Source organism: Xenopus laevis, chromosome 5S (genome assembly GCF_017654675.1).
Source record: "Xenopus laevis strain J_2021 chromosome 5S, Xenopus_laevis_v10.1, whole genome shotgun sequence".
NCBI classification, from domain to species: Eukaryota; Metazoa; Chordata; class Amphibia; order Anura; family Pipidae; genus Xenopus; species Xenopus laevis.
Window position 1 is genome coordinate 41,148,180 of NC_054380.1, and position 19,114 is coordinate 41,167,293.

Below are 19,114 nucleotides of genomic sequence, written 5' to 3' on the forward strand. Positions count from 1 at the left end.
AAAACCCTAGGTCCTGAGAATTCTGGATAACAGGTACCTGTTCAACATCCCATGGTTAGTGAGTGAAGAATCTCTTTAAAAACACTTTCCTTAATATATTATTGTATTTATTAATATAGTAGTGACATGTTCTGCTACATTTTATAGATAATATAGTCCCTGTCCTATTTAGTGCTAATTTAAAAATGGAATAAGGATACAAATTGTAGAGGTTATGTGCTTTATTTTGTAAAAGTGAAAGAAAGACCAATGCTGAAATAGGGTGAAATACGAATATTGAGTCAAAGAACATTTACAGGGCATTTTTTCTTTTTTTGGTGTTTATCTATTGTTGCACTTTATGCCTAGCAATATATGTTGTATTTCATTTTATTTCCAAGCTTTGTTCCTGCTAAATATTCTTCAAATTTGGCATCCATTTCTTTGCTTTGAGCTTCAGAAAAATGATTTTTCCAGTCTCCAACATCACCTTCAAATTAAGCAAAATATATACTGTACATTAAAAGCTTTATGATGCAGAAGTTTTACAGGTATGTGAATATTGTTTACAAACATTAAAGGAAAACTATACTCCCAAAATGCATACATAAGCAACAGATAGTTTATTTCACATTAAGGGGCAGATTTATCAAAGATCGAAGTGAAAATCCAAATTTAGAGCTAATTTTGTGTACTTCAACTAGGGAATAGTCCAAATTCGATTCGAATTTGAAAAAAATTCGAAAATTAAACTTTCTCTTTAAAATTTTGACTTCGACCATTCACCATCTAAAATCTGCTGAATTGCTGTTTTAGCCTATGGGGGACCTCCTAGAACCTATTTGGACTCAATTGGTGGACTTTAAAAATTATTATATGAAGTATCTTTTGGAGAAAACGTTGAATAGTGCATTTCGAATGCGATATTACTTAATTCGACCATCTAATAGAATCCTCCGACATTTGAATTCGAAATAGTAGGATTTTATTCATCGTAACATCGTACTCCGATTGTACTCCGATCGTACTTCGAATCGTACAGTTCGAACGATTTTATCGTAAGATTTTTCTTCGAAACCCAAAAACTTAGAAATATGCTCTGGCAGGTCCCCATAGGCTAACATAGCACTTCGGCAGGTTTAAGTTAGATAAGTATTGAACTCGAAGTTTTTTTTAAAGAGACAGTACTTCGAATGGTCGAATATTCAAACGATTTTTACTTAGAATCGAAGTCAAAGTAAATTCAAAGTCGTAGTATCCTATTCGATGGTCGAATTATCCAACTTTTTGTACTTCGAAAATTCACTCGAACCTTAGTAAATCTGCCCCTTAAACAGGAAGTAGTGTGGAATTAAAAGACAGAACTCTGTCTTTTAATTGGCTCAATGACCTAACATTTATAGTTTGTTTGTGTGCATCGTGAATCCTAGGCAGTGGCTTAACTACCGGGGGAGCAGGGGGTGCGATTGGGCCAGGGCCAGCACCCCCTCAGGGCCCCACAGCAGCTCACGCGCCACTCTGTTCTAAAGGAAATGCGTCCGTTTCCGGCCGTACGGAGGGGGCGGGGCACGGCTGCACGTCTCTGATCCTAGGATCCCAGAGGGCGGCCCTTATTTTTTTTATATGTCAGTTTTCTATTTATGATTACCCAATGGCACATACTACTTAAGTATATTATTATGAAAATGGTTTATTTACATGAAGCAGGGTTTTACATATGAGCTGTTTTATGCAATATATTTTTATAGAGACCCAGGGGGTATAGTTGTCCTTTAAAAGAAAGATCTCCTTAAAAACACATTCGCTCCGAATCGATTATTATCCCTTACTTATACAGCACTGACATACAGTATAGATCATTCACATTACTTCCTGTCCAATGTAATTGTTAAAATATATGTTTATATATCATAACCTTCTAATCAGTACTTTTCTTCATGCACTAAGTGCTTGTAATTTCAATGTACTTTTGGAATTACTGCCAACCTAGAGGTCATAGGCATCCGAACCATGGTGGCTAAGCCCCCCAAAATTTGTATCACAGACCATAGTGTGATTTCCTTTTAGGCCCTGTCCCAAATGTGTTGATAATAGAAAGGTTTTTGCTGCCACAGTGACATTCTACAGGAGATTGAACTTTTTCTGCACTGTCCAATCCACACATGCCCCATGCTGTATTCAGAGAGAAGTGCCCAATATAAAGTGGCTGCAGATGAAAGCTTTCTATTTATAAAAAATTCTGGGGACAGAGGAGAGAAAGGGGAGCAATTCAAGAAAGGGGTCAGTAAAGCAAAAGAGTATAAATTAAGGTCAATGACACATGAAGAATGCTTGAGACAAATCTCCTAAACTTATATCTCTTTATTGGATACAGAAGGAAGTCCCTATCTTAAAGTATAAGTGAACCTTTAAAGAAGTGAATGTAATTGATGAGAGTGCTAGTCTAAGCACTTTTGTCATTTACATTCATTATTTATTTTCTTTTTATTCCAAAATATTAAGGGATACATGTGCTGTTAATATGAATGTATTTTGTTACAACAGCACCACCAAGTAGTCAATGAAGTTGTCTTTAGAAAGAAAGAGGCTGCACTGATGTTCTTCTGCTTAGGAAAACAATTATAAACCTTTCTCAAATCTTTCCTAAGCAGAAGAACATCAGAGCAGCCTCTTTCTTTCTCCAGACAACTTCCTTGACTACTTTCTCTAAGTCAGTTACGCTTGAAGAAGCTTTTAGATATAATTTTGAGAAAGAAAAATCCTCCTGTTCTTTTTTTATTCTCTTTGGTCCAGATATCTAGATTTATTTGATAAACCCAAAAAGCAATTGTTGGCTAAATTGGGATTTGTAAGGTCATCTGAACAAGAAGATTGAAGGTCAAAATATTTCATGGACGTTGTCAAATTATTTCCCATTTCATGTTCTTAGTGCTTTGATGCTTTTATTTCATGTATTTTCTTTGCTCTTATGTCATTTTGGCAATTTTATTGCTCTTAGTTAGTTCATGAAGATCATTACTTGTTATTATATATGCATACTTCTACATTCAATATTTTGAAATGTTGTATATGTACTGCTCCATTATTGACTTGTTTATGGAAAATAATAAACACATTGTTGAAATAAGACAAATCTCCTCTTCTGCTGATGGTAAAACATATGAGTGGCTTTACAACACTACTGGGCCCCACAGCAAATTCAATTTAGGGCACAAAATATCAGTAAGTTGACCTTATCTACCAAGATACCTGTATATTAAAATTGCTCTTTAAATAGATTGGCGCAAATAATAATGCATATTTCTACTGTGATATCCATCTTGTAGTTCTAAAACTGTTGACAAAAAGCTATTGAAAAATATTGCTAATTAATTAGGGCCTTAATGGGCTATTCTACACTTCTGGCTCCCCTACAGCAGCAGGGTGTGCTGCCTCTGTAGTTACGCCCCTGGTCAGTTTGTTTTATCAAAGTCGATTGAAGTTTCCTCTTGAGGCCACTTCGGAAAAATGCAGAAGAGAAGAGATTTTTCAAGGGTAACTAAATTCCTCATGTGTCATTGCCCTAAGAGAACAGTGGTTCTTTCATCATAGCTGGGGCTGCATGCTGGATTATTTCAGTAGCAGGAGAAATTGAATACATTGACAGCAGTTAGAATTACCCTCCTTGTCACTAAAGTTATTGTGGTCCTCCCTTTTGTCTTGAGTTACAGAATCTCTCAGTGTATACATTTTTAACCTTGAAAAAGGTCCAAATGTGGACCGAAACATTGGAACACTATATCATGTGTGTATAAATAAAAATACATAATATATCACAAAGAATGGGAGTGTTGATCCAGGAATTAATTATTCCAAAGATTAAGTATATGTTGAAAGATCGATCGTGCAACCTAGAGAAACTGGGACATAGTGCGGACGCTTAAGAATATGGTTTTTTTTAAAGCTATGATTTATTTCTAAGTAATTGTTTACTGACAGGGCTGATGGAAAAGCAAAAAATACAACTGTTTAAATACTTATACTTTCTTACCTTTTCTAAAAAGAACTTTCCCAAAATAACCATGAGTTTCACCTGATTTCTCCTTCATAGACTTGAATGTGCCTTTGTCTGAAATATATTGGACTTGCTCCTCAGTCAGCGAATATCCAAAGAATATGCATATCTTCTTCACTGCTTTGTATAAATCCTGTGAACATGAATCTTAATCATATATCTAGCTCCAAATGATGTTCAGAAACATGTGAGATATAATAGGCCAGATTCAATTCAGTGAAAAAAGGTTTATCACATGAAAACTAATGGACAAGATTCAATCTGAGATGCAATCTAATTTAGAAAAACGTTTCTCATGGTTTATCACGTAAAAACTCTATGGAAGTCTATGGGATAAAACTGGAACTGAATTTGGAGAAAAGTTTTCTCCTATCCTCAAATTGAATCTCGTCTGTTTCATGTAATAAACCATGATATATCTTCTTCTCACTGGTTTGAATCTGTCTATTGTTTGCCCCTGGTCTACTTATCTAACAAAGAATAAGATGTTTTGTTTTTAAACAGTACAAATCTAATGCTAATGGCTGATTTATTGCAATGTTCATTAGTATTAATGAAAAAATAATAGTAGAGGCTCTACAGAGAAGGGAAACAATAAAAAATAATAGAGAGACACATGGTGTAGTTTTTATTTCTAAATGACACTGTTTACACTGCAAATAATTTACTCCACAATATAAAATTTCATTCCTGAACCAGCAAGTGTATTTTTTTCTTTTTGTAATATTGGTGTGTAGGCAGCCATCTCAGGTCATTTTGCCTGGTCCTATGCTTTCAGAAAGAGATGGAAATCTATAATTCTAAAAAGCGCAGCAGCAGGGAATATTTTCTAAGTGTAGTAGTTTAGGTTTTTTTTTTGTACACTCCCCACATAAAGAGTTAGTTTGTTTTTGTACAATCCCCCCATAAAAAGCACTTTAGGATGGAACTGCTTTCTCGAAGGCTGTTGTTTCTCCTACTCAATGTTACTAAATGTGTTGCAGTGGGATTTTACTATTTAGTGCTGTTCTTATATCTACCAGGCAGCTGTTATCTTGTGTTAGGGAGCTGCTATCTGGTTACCTTCCCATTGTTCTTTTGTTAGGCTGCTGGGGGGGGGGAAAGGGAGGGGTGATATCACTCTAACTTGCAGTAAAGAGTGACTGAAGTTTATCAGAGCACAAGTCACATGACTTGGGGCAGCTGAGGAACTGACAATATGTCTAGCCCCATGTCAGATTTCAAAATTAAAAATATAAAAATCTGTTTGCTCTTTTGAGAAACATATTTCTGTGCAGAATTCTGCTGGAACAGCACTATTAACTGATGTGTATTGAAAAAAAAAACATGACATGACATGTATCCTTTTAAGTAAATTATATATAAATTGCAACTGGAACTCAAGCTCAGAGGTACTGACCACAAAAAAACTGTTTATGTGTAAGGTATACATAAGCCAGGAATCCACATAAAACTGTGTCCGCTTGTAAAGGGAATTCAGCTAACGAATTGAATTGAATGGGAATTGAATTAATTAGGATTGGTAAAAATGTTTAATGCCTTAAAGGTACACATAATTAGTTTTTTAAAGAGTGTCAGACCATATAGCTAATGTGTTACAAAAATAAGCATCTTTTGTGTCTCTATGATAAACCAACCTCTTTCATCTCTTCAAAAGTCATTATCAACACATTTTCATCATCAATGTGTTTGTTCCACGTAAGAGCATAATCAAAATATGATCCAAAGCAAACTGAAAACAAAAGATGGTTAAGTTTAGGTCAAAATGTGGCACAAGACTCTTGTATTGTGTATGAATTCTTTAAATGCAGGGCCCTGTCCTGACAGTGATCCAATCTGTTTGGAAAAACATTTTGGATATATTTGCTGATCGTAAAACTTGTTACATTTTCTCCAAAAGTTTAAGCCACCTTCAAGCAGGTGTTAAAGGTTCGCAATGTGCAATTAAGATTCGCAAAGCAATAAAAGCTTAATGAAGAATATTGCATTGTGACATGAGGCTTTTTATTCGCAACGTTGTTCTCTTTGTGAATATAATTACATTCCCCCTTTTAGGATTTTTTTAGGATTTGGATGAATTTCAGATCCACCACAAAAGATTCAGCCATATCCAGAATGCAATTCACATACTGTATGGAAGTCAGAGAAATTCCAAAAAAACTTTTGTAGTATGTGGAAAAGACACATGACAGTTGTCATGTGGTCTAAAGTATTGGGATATTTATGGTTGTGTTCAGCTTGGAATAAGCACTCGGCTGAATATGAATCCTGCAGAAAGAGTTTTTGGGATCCAAGATGTGGTGCATCTTTATTTGATGAATTACTAGATGCCTGAATAAGATATCTGCTTCATTTCAAAAGTCCCTTTCTAAAAATGATTAGTACAATTGATCTGTGGGCATTTTTTTGTCCTGGCATGTATGCATAAGTCATATGTTGGAGCAGCAGGAGTGCCATACGTTTTATTTTAAAGCTGTTGCAGACTATTATTCCTTTATGCACACACTATGTAACTAGAATTTTAGTTTTATATCTTGTTACCCAAAAAATGTGACATACCTCAACATTTGTTTTTCCATAAAAAATACCTTTTTTAGAGAGAATACTTTTTAAGAGTGGCATTGATTTACTTTATCTTTCATTAAAATAATCATCTATAGTGCCTAATGCCCACCAAACTATATGAAATACAACATTAGTGGGCACTCGCAATCAAGGTGTTGAGGACAATGGTATGGATGGTAAATGAGATGCACACAAAGACCAGGAGAGATGCTGACTCCACTTTCTCTATTGATACTCAAAGTGTATGATTTCATATTTAAAGCAGCTCTCTCTGAATCAGGGTGGATAGTTGGTACAAATTAGTTGCAGACCTTATGCGCATAATCTTCCAGTAATGGTGGAAAGTTTATTTTGTGATATCAAATAAAGTAATTCAAGCAGAGGTTATCATAGTTGATAGATCTGCTCTATTATTGTTTCATGAATCTAAAAGACAGCAAATCTCATATTTTAAGACATTATGACTGCCATCTCTACATTCCATTACTTTTTTTTACCCTTATAGTGGTGGGGTGCCCTTATTTGGGAAACAGACAAAAGATATAAAATCTCCAAAAATGTTCTTCATTTTGATTAACAATCATCTGTTTAAAAAAAATACTTCAAATGAGAAAAAATTACCATTTCCGCTTGTGAAATCCTGGAAGAATGTATCCCATGAACTGTAGTTGGGAAGACCTGGGTTGTTGTTGTAAAAATGGTAGAAGGATACTGCTGTGTCTTTTGGATTCCGAAAAACCACTAGCATCTGTACATGGTGCAAACAAGACAGAGAATGTCCTTATGAAGCAGCAACTATTCATCTGCTTCAAGAAGCAAAGTAAAAACTTGGCAGGTAGAGGACTAAATACCAGAGGTAAAGAACCAAATTGGGCAGTCTGCTTATATTTTAGAGACTCAGCAGCCGTCATTGATTTGCTTCTGGGGGACAGGTCTTTATGAGAAGAACCCTGTGATACAGGCCATATCTAATCAAACAAATAAAGAATTGCTCCTTTGAAAAACTGAAATGTATTACAATTACACAGTGGCACATTTACTAATTGTCGAATATCGAGGGTTAATAAACCCTCGAATTCGACCCTCGAAGTAAAATCCTTCGAATTCGAATATCGAATGTGAAGGATTTACCCCAAAGCCTATGATCGTTCGATCGAATGGTGAAATCCTTCGAATCAAACGATTTGAAGGATTTTAATCCATCGATCGAAGGATTTTCCTTTGATCAAAAAAACCTTAGAAAAGTAATGGGAAAGGTCCCCATAGGCTAACATTGTACCTCGGTAGGTTTAAACTACCGAAGTATGTAGTCAAAGTATTTTTTTAAGAGACAGTACTTCGACTATAGAATGGTCGAATGGTCGAATAGTCGAACGATTTTTAGTTAGAATAGTTTATCGATAGCCTATTCGATGGTCAAATTACCCAAAAAATACTTTGAAATTTGAAGTTTTTTTACTTCGAATCCTTCACTCGAGCTTAGAAAATGTGCCACACAGTGTCGGACTGGGATGCCAGGGGCCCACCTTAGACCATGCGCCCACTTTCCAAACTATTATTCCTCCTCACTCAAACTCTTTATTCTCCTAGTTTTTTATCTCTACATACTATACTCAACTCTTCCATAATTAAGCCTCTTCAATAAATAGGGAATGGCCAAGAAATAGGTCAAATGAGTAGAAGCAAGAGGGCCTACTGACACCTGGGCCCACCGGGAGTTTTCGTGGTATCCCAGTGGGCCAGTCCTACACTGCGAATCACAATACAGAAGTCTGGCAAAAGGTTCTCAGGCTGCAGGCCTGAAAGAGCAGTGATACCTGGTGCTTTGAGATTAGAAGCCATGCAGGAGATCAGTTCTAGGGACCCATTTTTTAAAACAGTTTAACTGAGCATCTCTGGGGTTACAGTTACCTGGTTAATAATGTGCTTGTCCAAGACATCATTCAAGCCACTCTTAAAGGCAATAATATACCATCACAGGGATGCTGTTGCCATGAGGCAAGGTGAGAAGCTCACCTCAGATGGCAGCAGTCCTGAAGTTACAAGGGGTGAAACAAAACGTTCCTGGTTACTTTAAGAGCTGAATTTTTGGTTAATAAACCTGAAAGTCATCTCTTCTAGAACAGAGTAGGCTGCATTAGAGATGCAGCCTCCACAACGGACCTGCTCTGGCCAGGAAAGATAAAGACTGAGGAACAAGGTGGCGCAGCATTGCGGGAGTCTCCTTAGGTAGCTAAGGGAATAAAATTGCCCCTGACCATCACCACCCAGCAGGCCATTCCACAACCTCACTGCTCTCACCCTCAAGAATCATCTGCACTGCTTCAAATTCAGTTTCTCTAATCTAATGGGTAGGCATCTTGTTCTTTGTACTTTTATATGTGCAGGCCCAGATTTGAGGAGAGGCCACCAAGGCACAGGCCTAGAGCTGCAGGATTTTAGGGGATGGCATGCTGCCCAACCACACCCACATTGGTTCAAAAACACTGAGGATGCGCAGGAGATACGATAGGGGGATAGGGATTCCGGTGCGCCAACCCCCATTGCTCTGGAACTTTGCATGAATAAAGGGGGGGGTGGAGGTGATGAACAACAGCAGACCTAGGGGCACCCACTTTGTAAATCTGGCCCTGTATATGTGTTAATCTCAATATTTTTTGTGCAGTTATTTTTCTGTTGCATTCTTAAAAACTGTTGTTTGAGTCATCCTAGATTATGGGGCATTCTTATCAAGGGTAGAATTTCGAATTGAAAAAACTTCGAAATTCAAATTCAAAAAGTCCAACTGAAATTAAGTCAAAGTTTTTTTTTGGTCGAATAGGTAATTTTCTGATCAAATAGAACCACATTCGGTCTAATTCGAATCGTTCGAATAGAAGGAATATCGTATTTGATCGAATTCCATTCAAAGTTTTTCCACCATTTGACTTTATATTGGTTCCAGGAGGTCCCCCATAGGCTAAAACAGCAATTCGGCAGGTTTTAGATGGCTAATGGTCGAAGTTGAATTTTTAAAGAGACAGTACATGATAAATTTAGATATTTGAATTTTCACATTTTTTTCAAATTCAAATCGAATTTGGACTATTCCCTAGTCGAAGTACACAAAAATTGCTCAAAATTAAAAAATTTTGAATTCTAAAATTCACCTCGACCTTTGATTAATCTGCCCCTAATTGTTTTATGAGGTTGAACAAATTCATGGATTAAATCATAGCTTTGGTTCAGGCTGAATATCAGTAGCATGTTGTCAATCTTTGAAGGAATCCACATGTATGTCCTGTCACTGCATTTTGTCGCCATTGATGCAAGTGTGCACATTGATGGTGACGCATGTAAATTGGTGTGATCACTCTCCTACAGTAGAAGAGCTAGACTTCCTGTTTAAAACAGCAAAATTGTCTCTAAAAGCTAAAAGAGCTCTTGTGGGTGCTACCTGAGGCAAGGTATTCATTTCACATCATGATATAAATGTTACACTATAGTCACTGAGGGGCAGATTTAATAAAGGGCAAAGTGGCCATCGCTAGCGAAAATTCGCCAGAAATCCCATCCACTGGGACATCGCCAATTTACTAACAGGCGTAGAAGATAATTCGCTAGCGAAAGAAATGGTCACTATCGCAGTTTTGCGCCCTATCAGTTGAATTTTCTCTTAGGCAAATGATCGTCACTCTGCAAATTCACTAAAGTGTGAATTTTATAGAATGTTACCAGAGTTACCAGAGTTTCCTTCCCCAGCTTAGACCTGGCAAACTGATATTTTATTTTTTTAAATAAAATGATGGTCTTAAAGGAACAGTTCAGTGTAAAAATAAAAACTGGGTAAAAAGATAGGCTATGCAAAATAAAAAAAGTTACTAATATAGTTAGTTACCCAAAAATGTAATGTAAAAAGGCTGGAGTGAACAGATGTCTAACAGAACAGAACAGAACACAACTTCCTGCTTTTCAGCTCTCTAACTCTGAGTTAGTCAGTGACTTGAAGGGGGGCCACATGGGACATAACTGTTCAGTGAGTTTGCAATTGATCCTCAGCATTCAGCTCAGATTCAAAAGCAAACCATTAAGACCCTCAAGTCACTGATTGGTTATTGCCTGGTAACCAATCAGTGGAAAGCAAGAGAGTTGCAAAGCAGGAAGTAGTGTTCTGGCTATTATGTTACAAAGTCAAAGGTAAAGTGCCACACTCACACAACTCACTGTTTGTAGTCTCGGGTGCACGCTGAACTCCTCTCTGCACAGGTTCTTTACACGTGGATAAACAATTGCAGCAGCACTCCGATATGTGAAAAAAACTTTTTATTCGTGCAACAACGGCAACGTTTCGGATTATTCCAGTCCTTTATCAAGCCTTGATAAAGGACTGGAATAGTCCGAAACGTTGCCATTGTTGCACGAATAAAAAGTTTTTTTCACATATCGGAGTGCTGCTGCAATTGTTTACCCTGGCTATTATGTTAGACATCCAGACACTCCTGCCTTTCTATATTACATTTTTGGCTAACTAACTATATTAGATATAATTTTTATTTTGCACAGCCTATCTGTTTATCCAATTTTTATTTTTATACTGAATGAGAAAATTTGACATCTAATCTAGCATTGCCATTTGTTTGTCACATTTGTCTGCAGTGTATTTTCAGAGTCTGCCCTTTTGCATCTGAGTGCTAAACCTTTTTGCAAAAATAACTTTCCATCCATATAAATTGAAAGTAAGGCATGTAAAACACTTTACATATGACAAACTAATCATAGTTTGTCATAGTATAGATGGGAATATCTTTCCCTTTCCAGTGTTAAATGGGACCTGTCACCCTTAAAAATACCCATGTCTCTGTACAGGCTACACAATTAGTTGGTGAAAAGGGAGTGAAAAAGTAGGAAGTGTAATGACGATCTAGGAAATGCTAAATGGAAAGTGAAAGTAATTCATAGTCCTATTAAGGGGATTTAGGTAAAGGCACTGGCCTAGGCCTAGCCACCCACCTGCAATTATGCAATCAGAAAAAATGAACATCAATACCTTGTCTGCTGCAAACAGGGATTTCCCAAAATGTATTCCATGGTGCTCTTCAAGATGATCAAACGTTTCGGAACCGCATGGCCCTTCCTTTATGAAGTGTTCAAGAGCACCATGGAAAAAAATTTGGGAAATCCCTGTTTGCAGCAGACAAGGTATTGGTGTACATTTTTTCTGAAGTGAAAGTAATTTCCTGCCCCACCTCTATGCCTAAGGCTTAGAGGACGTACAGGCGATATAAGATGGACAGTTGAGACATTTAAATGAGTTTATAACAGGATGTTTTAATAAATAAAAATAATTTGGGGTTCAGGTTTAAATTAAAATGGATTTTTATTACAGTGTATATAGCTTTTTATCTCTAGGTGACAGGTCCCCTTTAAAGTATTTTTCTTTCAATTCAGTAGCTGGCCAGTCAATGTCAATGTTCTATTCTGTAAAAAGAGTTGCGCATGGTCTCTTTAATTCCCCCAGTTGCTGGAAGTGGTGTGATGTGCTCAATAGGGCCTGGAAGTAAGTGCAAGGATAGTTTTATAATATACAATCTTGGAGGGAAAGGCAGGATCAGATAAGTTAGTAGTGCAGTAAGAGGTTCCAACAAGGAGCACCAATGAGACAAGTTGAGGAACTCGCCTTAGGCGGCAGTGCCTCAATAGTTACCAGGGGTGGCAAAATGCTGCTCCTGTAACTTTAAGAGACGAATTTTGTTTTTTAAACTGGAAACTCGGCTCTTCTAGTGCAGAGAGGGAAATTGCCTCCTGGACCTCTCTGCTGGCATTGTGGACACCCCCCTCCACCCCCTCCAGATCATAAAGGTGAGTGGGCAGGGGAGGGGTGACAGCAGCAGCAAGCTGCCTCTGTTGTGAGCACTACAGGGCAGATTTATCAAAATTTGAGCTTCGAGTTTACCACTGAAAAATGCCCATTTCTATTTAATCCTTTCTATTCAATTTTTAGAAGTGTATTTATCAAGGGGTGAAAGTTAGAGCTCACCATTTAACAAATGCACCTCTAAACATCCCATTAGAATGAATAGAAAGTGGGTGAGTTTTTCTGAAGTAAACACACTGCCCCAATATCTGTGATTGACTAACAACTGTTTACAAAAATATTTGATGCATTTACTGATTAGAGCTTGTACCATCTGAATCAGTAGCCACAAGAGAGAATTTGAGTAATATCCATCAATAAATGGTTTAATATGTTTTTTAAAGAATCAATGCTTATTCAAGAGATCAATCTTTGTGAGTGGAATCAGTGTTAAAGGACAAGGAAAGTCTAAAATAGAATAAGGCTAGAAATGCTGTATTTTGTATACTAAATATAAGCATGAACTTACTGCACCACAAAGCCTAATCAACAAATGATTTATGCTTTCAAAGTTGGCCATAGGGGGCTGTCATCTTGTAACTTTGTTTAACATCTTTGCCTGACCCTGGCCCTGCATATGCTCAGTGTGGTCTGAGCTGCTTAAGGATCATCATAAACAAAGCTGCTTGAATTCTGCATGGCTGGGAAGTAAGGCGGGGGCTCCCCCTGCTGTTCATAAGTATGATTGTTTCCCTGCTCAGCAGTTAGGGACCATCTGAAAATTCCTATCCACAGCTGTAAATGAAGGGAGAATTTCACTGCATACAGTTAGGTTTCTTATAAAAACGGTACACATTTTGTAATTAAAGTATATTGGAGATAGGTTTCTTTTTCATTAAAGAAAGTAAAAATTGGATTTTATTTGTTTGCCTTGCCCTTTAAACATTCCTCCAACAATACAGCGAGGGCTGACATGAGAGATAGCAGTCACATAGGAACACGTGCCCTTCTCGGAGTTGCCAGGAGTTGAACCAAGTCTAACCGGTTTTAAGGTAACCTGTTTGGACTAACTTTGATTGTAGGGTACCCCCATCTACCAGTTGCAACAAGTACCTTGGATACATAACAATATTCTAGGATAGATTATATTCAAGAGAATGCAATCTGGAATGTAAATGTTAACCTAATGCAGATAATATTACTTGAAAAAATGAATTCTTTACCTTTACATTTCTTGTAAACACAGATTTTGGCATGTTACCATACTGAAAATGTGTGGTAAAGACTCTTGGTGAAGGTTCTTGGTTGTATTTCTGAAGGACAGGTAAGGAATATGAGACAAATTATGTGAATTACTAGGCTAAAAAAGGCAGAGAGGTTGCTCACAGTCTGACTAAACATCAGAGTTGGTTTACTGCAATCACTAATATAATTTCAGTTTTTTTTGGTGCACGTAAATGATCAGCACTACATAAACCATATTACATGGTTTACTAGCACCACCAAATTTTTGTCACCCAGACAGTATTATGTTAAATAGCACACAGATAGAAAGGTCCCGGCCTAGGACGGCAGGATTTTAGGGGGCGACATGCTGCCCAACCACATGCACTTGGTTCGGAAGCACTGGGGATGCACAAGAGATAACATAGTTTTTAAATTTCCCATGACCCATTGATGAAAATTTGCAATTGTGCACAAACGAAGGAGACAGGGTCGATGAACAGCAGAGGGCTTATGTGCGTCCACTATGTATATCCGCACACAGACATATAACTAACTTAAAGTGGCACATAGGAATATGTGAAGCAAAGGAAAATGAAAGCAAATAAAACAAAGTGCAGTTATTTGCCACCACAGAGAATGTCAATCCAATACATTTAATAAAAAGTTAAAAACAGAAATGAGATCTGTATCAAGCACTGCTTTCTCAACAGTTGCTCAGACCCAGAAGAACTGAAAATAAACAAAGAAAGAGGGGTGCCCTCCTATTGCGTGGACCGTGTGGTCTGATAAATGGACTATATAATTGATTTTTATAATTGATTGTTCAATATATTTGTTTAAATAAACGTAATAAACTTTTCATTGTTTTGCACTATGGGAGACCCTCAGAACAGTTTTAATAAAGTGACAATTGCCCAGTCCTCACCATGACTAGGAGCCCACCATCAAACCTTTTAACTGCCAGAACTTTTCACTAAAGCATCCCCTAAATATGTCATGCATATTAGCTGGAAGAGCTCAACATAACCCTCTAATGGTCTCTTGTCTACTTCGCTAAGTATAAACTATTTCTTAATTTCCTGCCTTATTACTGTATATCCAAGTTCTCCTGCTTCAGGAGATATTTGACCGGGTCCCACTAGTACCTTAAAGTGCTCCCGATGCCCCAATTTCTTTATTTATGTGAAATTGTATAGAGGGAGATGTGTGATGTCAGTTTTCTAGGTTAGTATACAAATGCTTATGGATTGCATGATAGAAATACCTCATATTTATCAGGAAGTCCAAATTCCAACATTGGTATTCCAATGATTGATTCTTCTTTTTTGTGCACAGCATATAATATGTCCTGTAATATTTGATAAGTCCAGTTGGATCCTAGGCAAATAAAAAGATTAAAAAAAACTGTAAGTAGATGTGATAGCATGTTAGCATATCAGTAGATATATGGGAGCAAATTCCCTAAAGGGCAAAGTGGCTAATGCTAGCGTCAATTCTCTAGTGTTACCGCCTGCAGGGACTTCACCGATTTCCTAACGGGCTCAGGCATCACTTCGCTAGCGAAGGAGATAGACGATAGCCTTGCTTCGCACTCTAGCGCCAATCAAATTTTTGCTCTGGTGAACATACGTAACTCCCCAAATTCACTAAGATGTGGATTTTACTGAAGTCCCAAAAAATGCTGGTGTCTTTTTTCTGAGTGATAGCCTGCAAAGGTCTGTAAAACATTTTTTTGGGTAACCGGGTTCCCCCCCCCTCCATTTTCTAACATACGGAACATGAACTATACAATGGGCTCATGTGTAGGGCATTATAACAATTCTATTTCATTTATTAAGATTCCCTGGACTTGTGTAATGTAATGTATTTGCTGCAACATATATGTCCATTCAACTTTATCATTTCCTGCCGTATGCAAATTAGGCAACACTATCGCATCTTCACTTTGATTGGCGAATTAGTGAATTAGCATTGTCCTAGCAAATTTACGCCTGGCGAAGTGTTGCGATGGCTGCGAAGCCGTCGCTGGGGAATTTTTGCCCCATAGCAAGAGGGTCTATGCCCTTAGCTTACATTACTTGAACTAATTCTTATTTGTTCATGGTATTCTCTATTTCTCCCATATTATTAGGAGCTCTTCTCCACTCCCATTAAAAGATACAGATTTTAGTAGAAGCACTCTTTTCTTAAACATAACCTGTTTATTAAATATCACTTAGGGAAAACCACATGTTTCCTCTGGGTCACATTCTAGTTGTTTTGCTCTGTGTCATGGAGCAAGGTCTCCTGACCTACTGTATATTCTCCTGTCATTATATACACAACTCAGTTCAACAAGTGGTTCTTTTTGTTTTCCTTCTCCTTAAGTAATTTGCCTGCAACACACTTTATGAACACATACTAGATAAAGAGACCGGTATACAAAAACAATAGCAATAAGAAACCCAATGGTGCCTTAATGTAGAACCAGGTCCCTAGTCCTGGCAGTATATAAAACCCACTGTTGCCTGCAATTATATAACTTTTTATCCTCTCATACTGGAGGAGATCATCAACTACTTTTTGTGTAAATTTACCCCAAAAACTACCTGATAATGAAATTGCATCCTTCCATAGCATTGTAGAACAACTGAGCAGATAGATTCCGGGTAGATTTCAGAGGTATACAAAATTGTTGTCCATTTACCAGCAAACATGAAAGGTTCCAGGCAATACTGGGTACAAGTCCACCTACCCATCTTGTCAATGATATTTCAGCATTCCATAGTATTCAAGAACTACACAGCAGCAGAAATATTTTACAAAGCAGACTAACATCAAAAATCGATTTCTATTATTTTATGGACGTTACATCCAATTTCACAAGCAAATCTGGGTATCTCGAATACAAAATATTAGTGCAGAATCAATGTTCTTCAATGAAAAATCTTCATCATATATTGTTTTCACGAAACACCCAGCTATGTGCAAATAAAGTAGAGGGAACATAGATGATTTATATTCTTTTTCTGTAACTATTTAGTCACCAAAAGAGAATAAAAGAAAATAATTTCATTTAAATCAAATCCTTGTGTTACATACCACATTTAGGATAAGAAACAATCAGTAAATCATCCTCTCTTAACTGAAATGATTCCATAGCCTTAAATGTTTCTGGATGGCATATTGTTTTGGGGTATAAGGTTCCATTGTATGTAAAGAGCATATCATCCTGTGGAATATCTTTACAAGCATCCATCATATTTTCAACCTCCTTAAGGAATAGCTTCCTACTAGCCATTTTGTGGAGCAATAATGTGTCTACTGAAAATAGTATTCTTGCTGTATGCTATGCTTTATACTATCTTGCTTGTAATAGAAGGGTATAAAGGGCAGTACTTGGACCGCAGCCCTCAACAGATTTACCAACTGAATTACACATTAATAGCAGAAAGTATTTGGATTGGTTTCAAGGAGAGAGTTACACAATATTGTTTTTTTCCAATAAAAACGCAAGGTGTAATGATCATAACATTAGCTTCAGTTCAGATATGATAGTCCATTCTACATTGCATTAATACAGTAAGGGAACAATTTGCATTTTGTACAAGAAATGAGTGAGTCCTATATTTGGTTAAATGATGCCATCAGAATATTGCATTGTGATAAAAATATATACAGTATATATAAATATATATACTGCCTAGGTCTTGTGGTCTCTCATTGCTCAGTATTTGTAAATGTGTAATGTAGAAGTAAGTCCTCAGTAGGCTTTATTTGTTTTTAAATCACTTCTACAGTCAAAGAGATGGGACACCAATTGGACCAGGTGTGTTCCATCAATTAGTCTGTGCACCCTAAATCTAGAACCAATGCCAAGCACCCTGGTCTCAGCTTGTGCTTCCGCCTGTAGCAGCCGCCTTTGGCTTCAAGAGGAGCCCTCAGCTACTCAGATGCCTCCAGGTCTTAAACGAGAGGTGCAAGGCGAGGGGTTCTAGACAAGCAGAGGGGCACAACTGTAAGGCAAGAGTCTTTGAGCTGAAGGTCACAGTACAAAGTGTGAGACAAATCGTAATCAGAACAGGCTGGGTCGGGGCAGGCAGAGAACAAACGTAGTCAGGCAGGCAAGGGTCAAACCAGAAAGTCAATCAGAGGGATAAGGCAGAATCGGGGTTGGATATCAGGCAAGGGGTCAGGATACACAAAGTAGAATCATCAAGAACAGGCAGGGGTCACAACAGGTAGTCAAAACAGGTTTTCAAGATCAGAATAGCAACAGCTAAGCACCAGGAACAAATCCTATCATGGGCACTGACAAATACAATCTGCCACTTTAAATAGGTTTGAATTTCGCGCCACTGCGCGCCCACGTCATCACGCGAGAAGTGCGCCACGCGCCCTAGGAAAGAACAGGCACAGAGGATTTCTGACGCGGCAGGCGTCCCTGCCAGGGAGCCGGCGGGCGTCCCCCCACACACAGGCACAGTATGTCACACAGGCAGAGCAGGACACATACAGGCAGAGCAGGGCACACGCAGGCAGAGTATGTCACACACAGGCAGAGTATGTCACACACAGGCAGAGCATGGCACACACAGGCAGAGCAGGGTACACAGGCAGATCATGGCACACACAGGCAGAGCATGGCACACACAGGCAGAGCACACACAGGCAGAGTATGTCACACACAGGCAGAGTATATCACACACAGGCAGAGCACACACAGGCAGAGTATGTCACACACAGGCAGAGAATGTCACACACAGGCAGAGCATGGCACACGCAGGCAGAGCAGGGCACATGCAGACAGAGCAAGGCACACACAGGCAGAGCATTGGACACGCAGGCAGAGCAGGGAACATGCAGGCAGAATAGGGCACACGGCACATGCAGGCAGAGCAGGGCACACGCAGGCAGAGCATTGGACACGCAGGCAGAGCAGGGAACATGCAGGCAGAGTAGGGCACACGGCACATGCAGGCAGAGCAGGGCACACGCACAAGAGCAGGACGCACGCAGACAGAGCATTTCACACACAGGCAGAGTAGGACACACGCAGGCAGTGCATTGCACATGCAGGCAGAGCAGGGCATATGCAGGCAGAGCAGGGCACACGCAGGCAGAGTAGGGCACACGCAGGCAGAGTAGGGCACACTGCAAATGCAGGGAGAGCAGGGCACACACAGGCAGAGTAGGGCACACGGCACACGCAGGCAGAGTATGGCACACACAGGACCACTCTAAGATGTAATACATACAGTGACACAGTGCTGGTGCCCCATTAGCATTGTGTATAAAGTGTGAACAGATGAACAATGTGGACAGTCTGGGGGTCAGGTGTGAACAGTACAGGATTTTAGGGGGTGTAAACAATAGAGGTGTCACAAGTGTGAACAATGCAAGGGGTTTAGTCTGAATTTGAGGTTTAAACAATAGAGGGGCCATTTAATCTCTGTAGTGATACGATTTAAATTTTA

The 19,114-nt window shown here is 38.5% G+C and overlaps 1 protein-coding gene across 2 annotated transcripts; it reads right to left on the bottom strand.

Moving 5' to 3' along the window:
• Positions 1–206: 206 nt before the first annotated feature.
• On the bottom strand, positions 207–16,988 carry sult6b1.2.S (sulfotransferase family 6B member 1 gene 2 S homeolog). Of its 2 annotated transcripts, XM_018264775.2 has the most exons (7): positions 16,740–16,986; positions 14,923–15,035; positions 13,655–13,744; positions 7,220–7,346; positions 5,671–5,765; positions 4,010–4,166; positions 207–469 (listed from the first exon to the last, which is right to left on the bottom strand). In XM_018264775.2, the coding sequence occupies exons 1-7, from the start codon at positions 16,936–16,938 to the stop codon at positions 345–347; spliced, it is 906 nt and encodes a 301-aa protein (XP_018120264.1). In that variant the 5' UTR covers positions 16,939–16,986; the 3' UTR covers positions 207–344. The 2 variants fall into 2 exon arrangements, with proteins under 2 accessions (XP_018120264.1, XP_041420373.1); XM_041564439.1 differs by lacking the exon at positions 13,655–13,744 and having other exon boundaries at positions 16,740–16,988.
• Between the last annotated feature and the right edge of the window lie 2,126 nt (positions 16,989–19,114).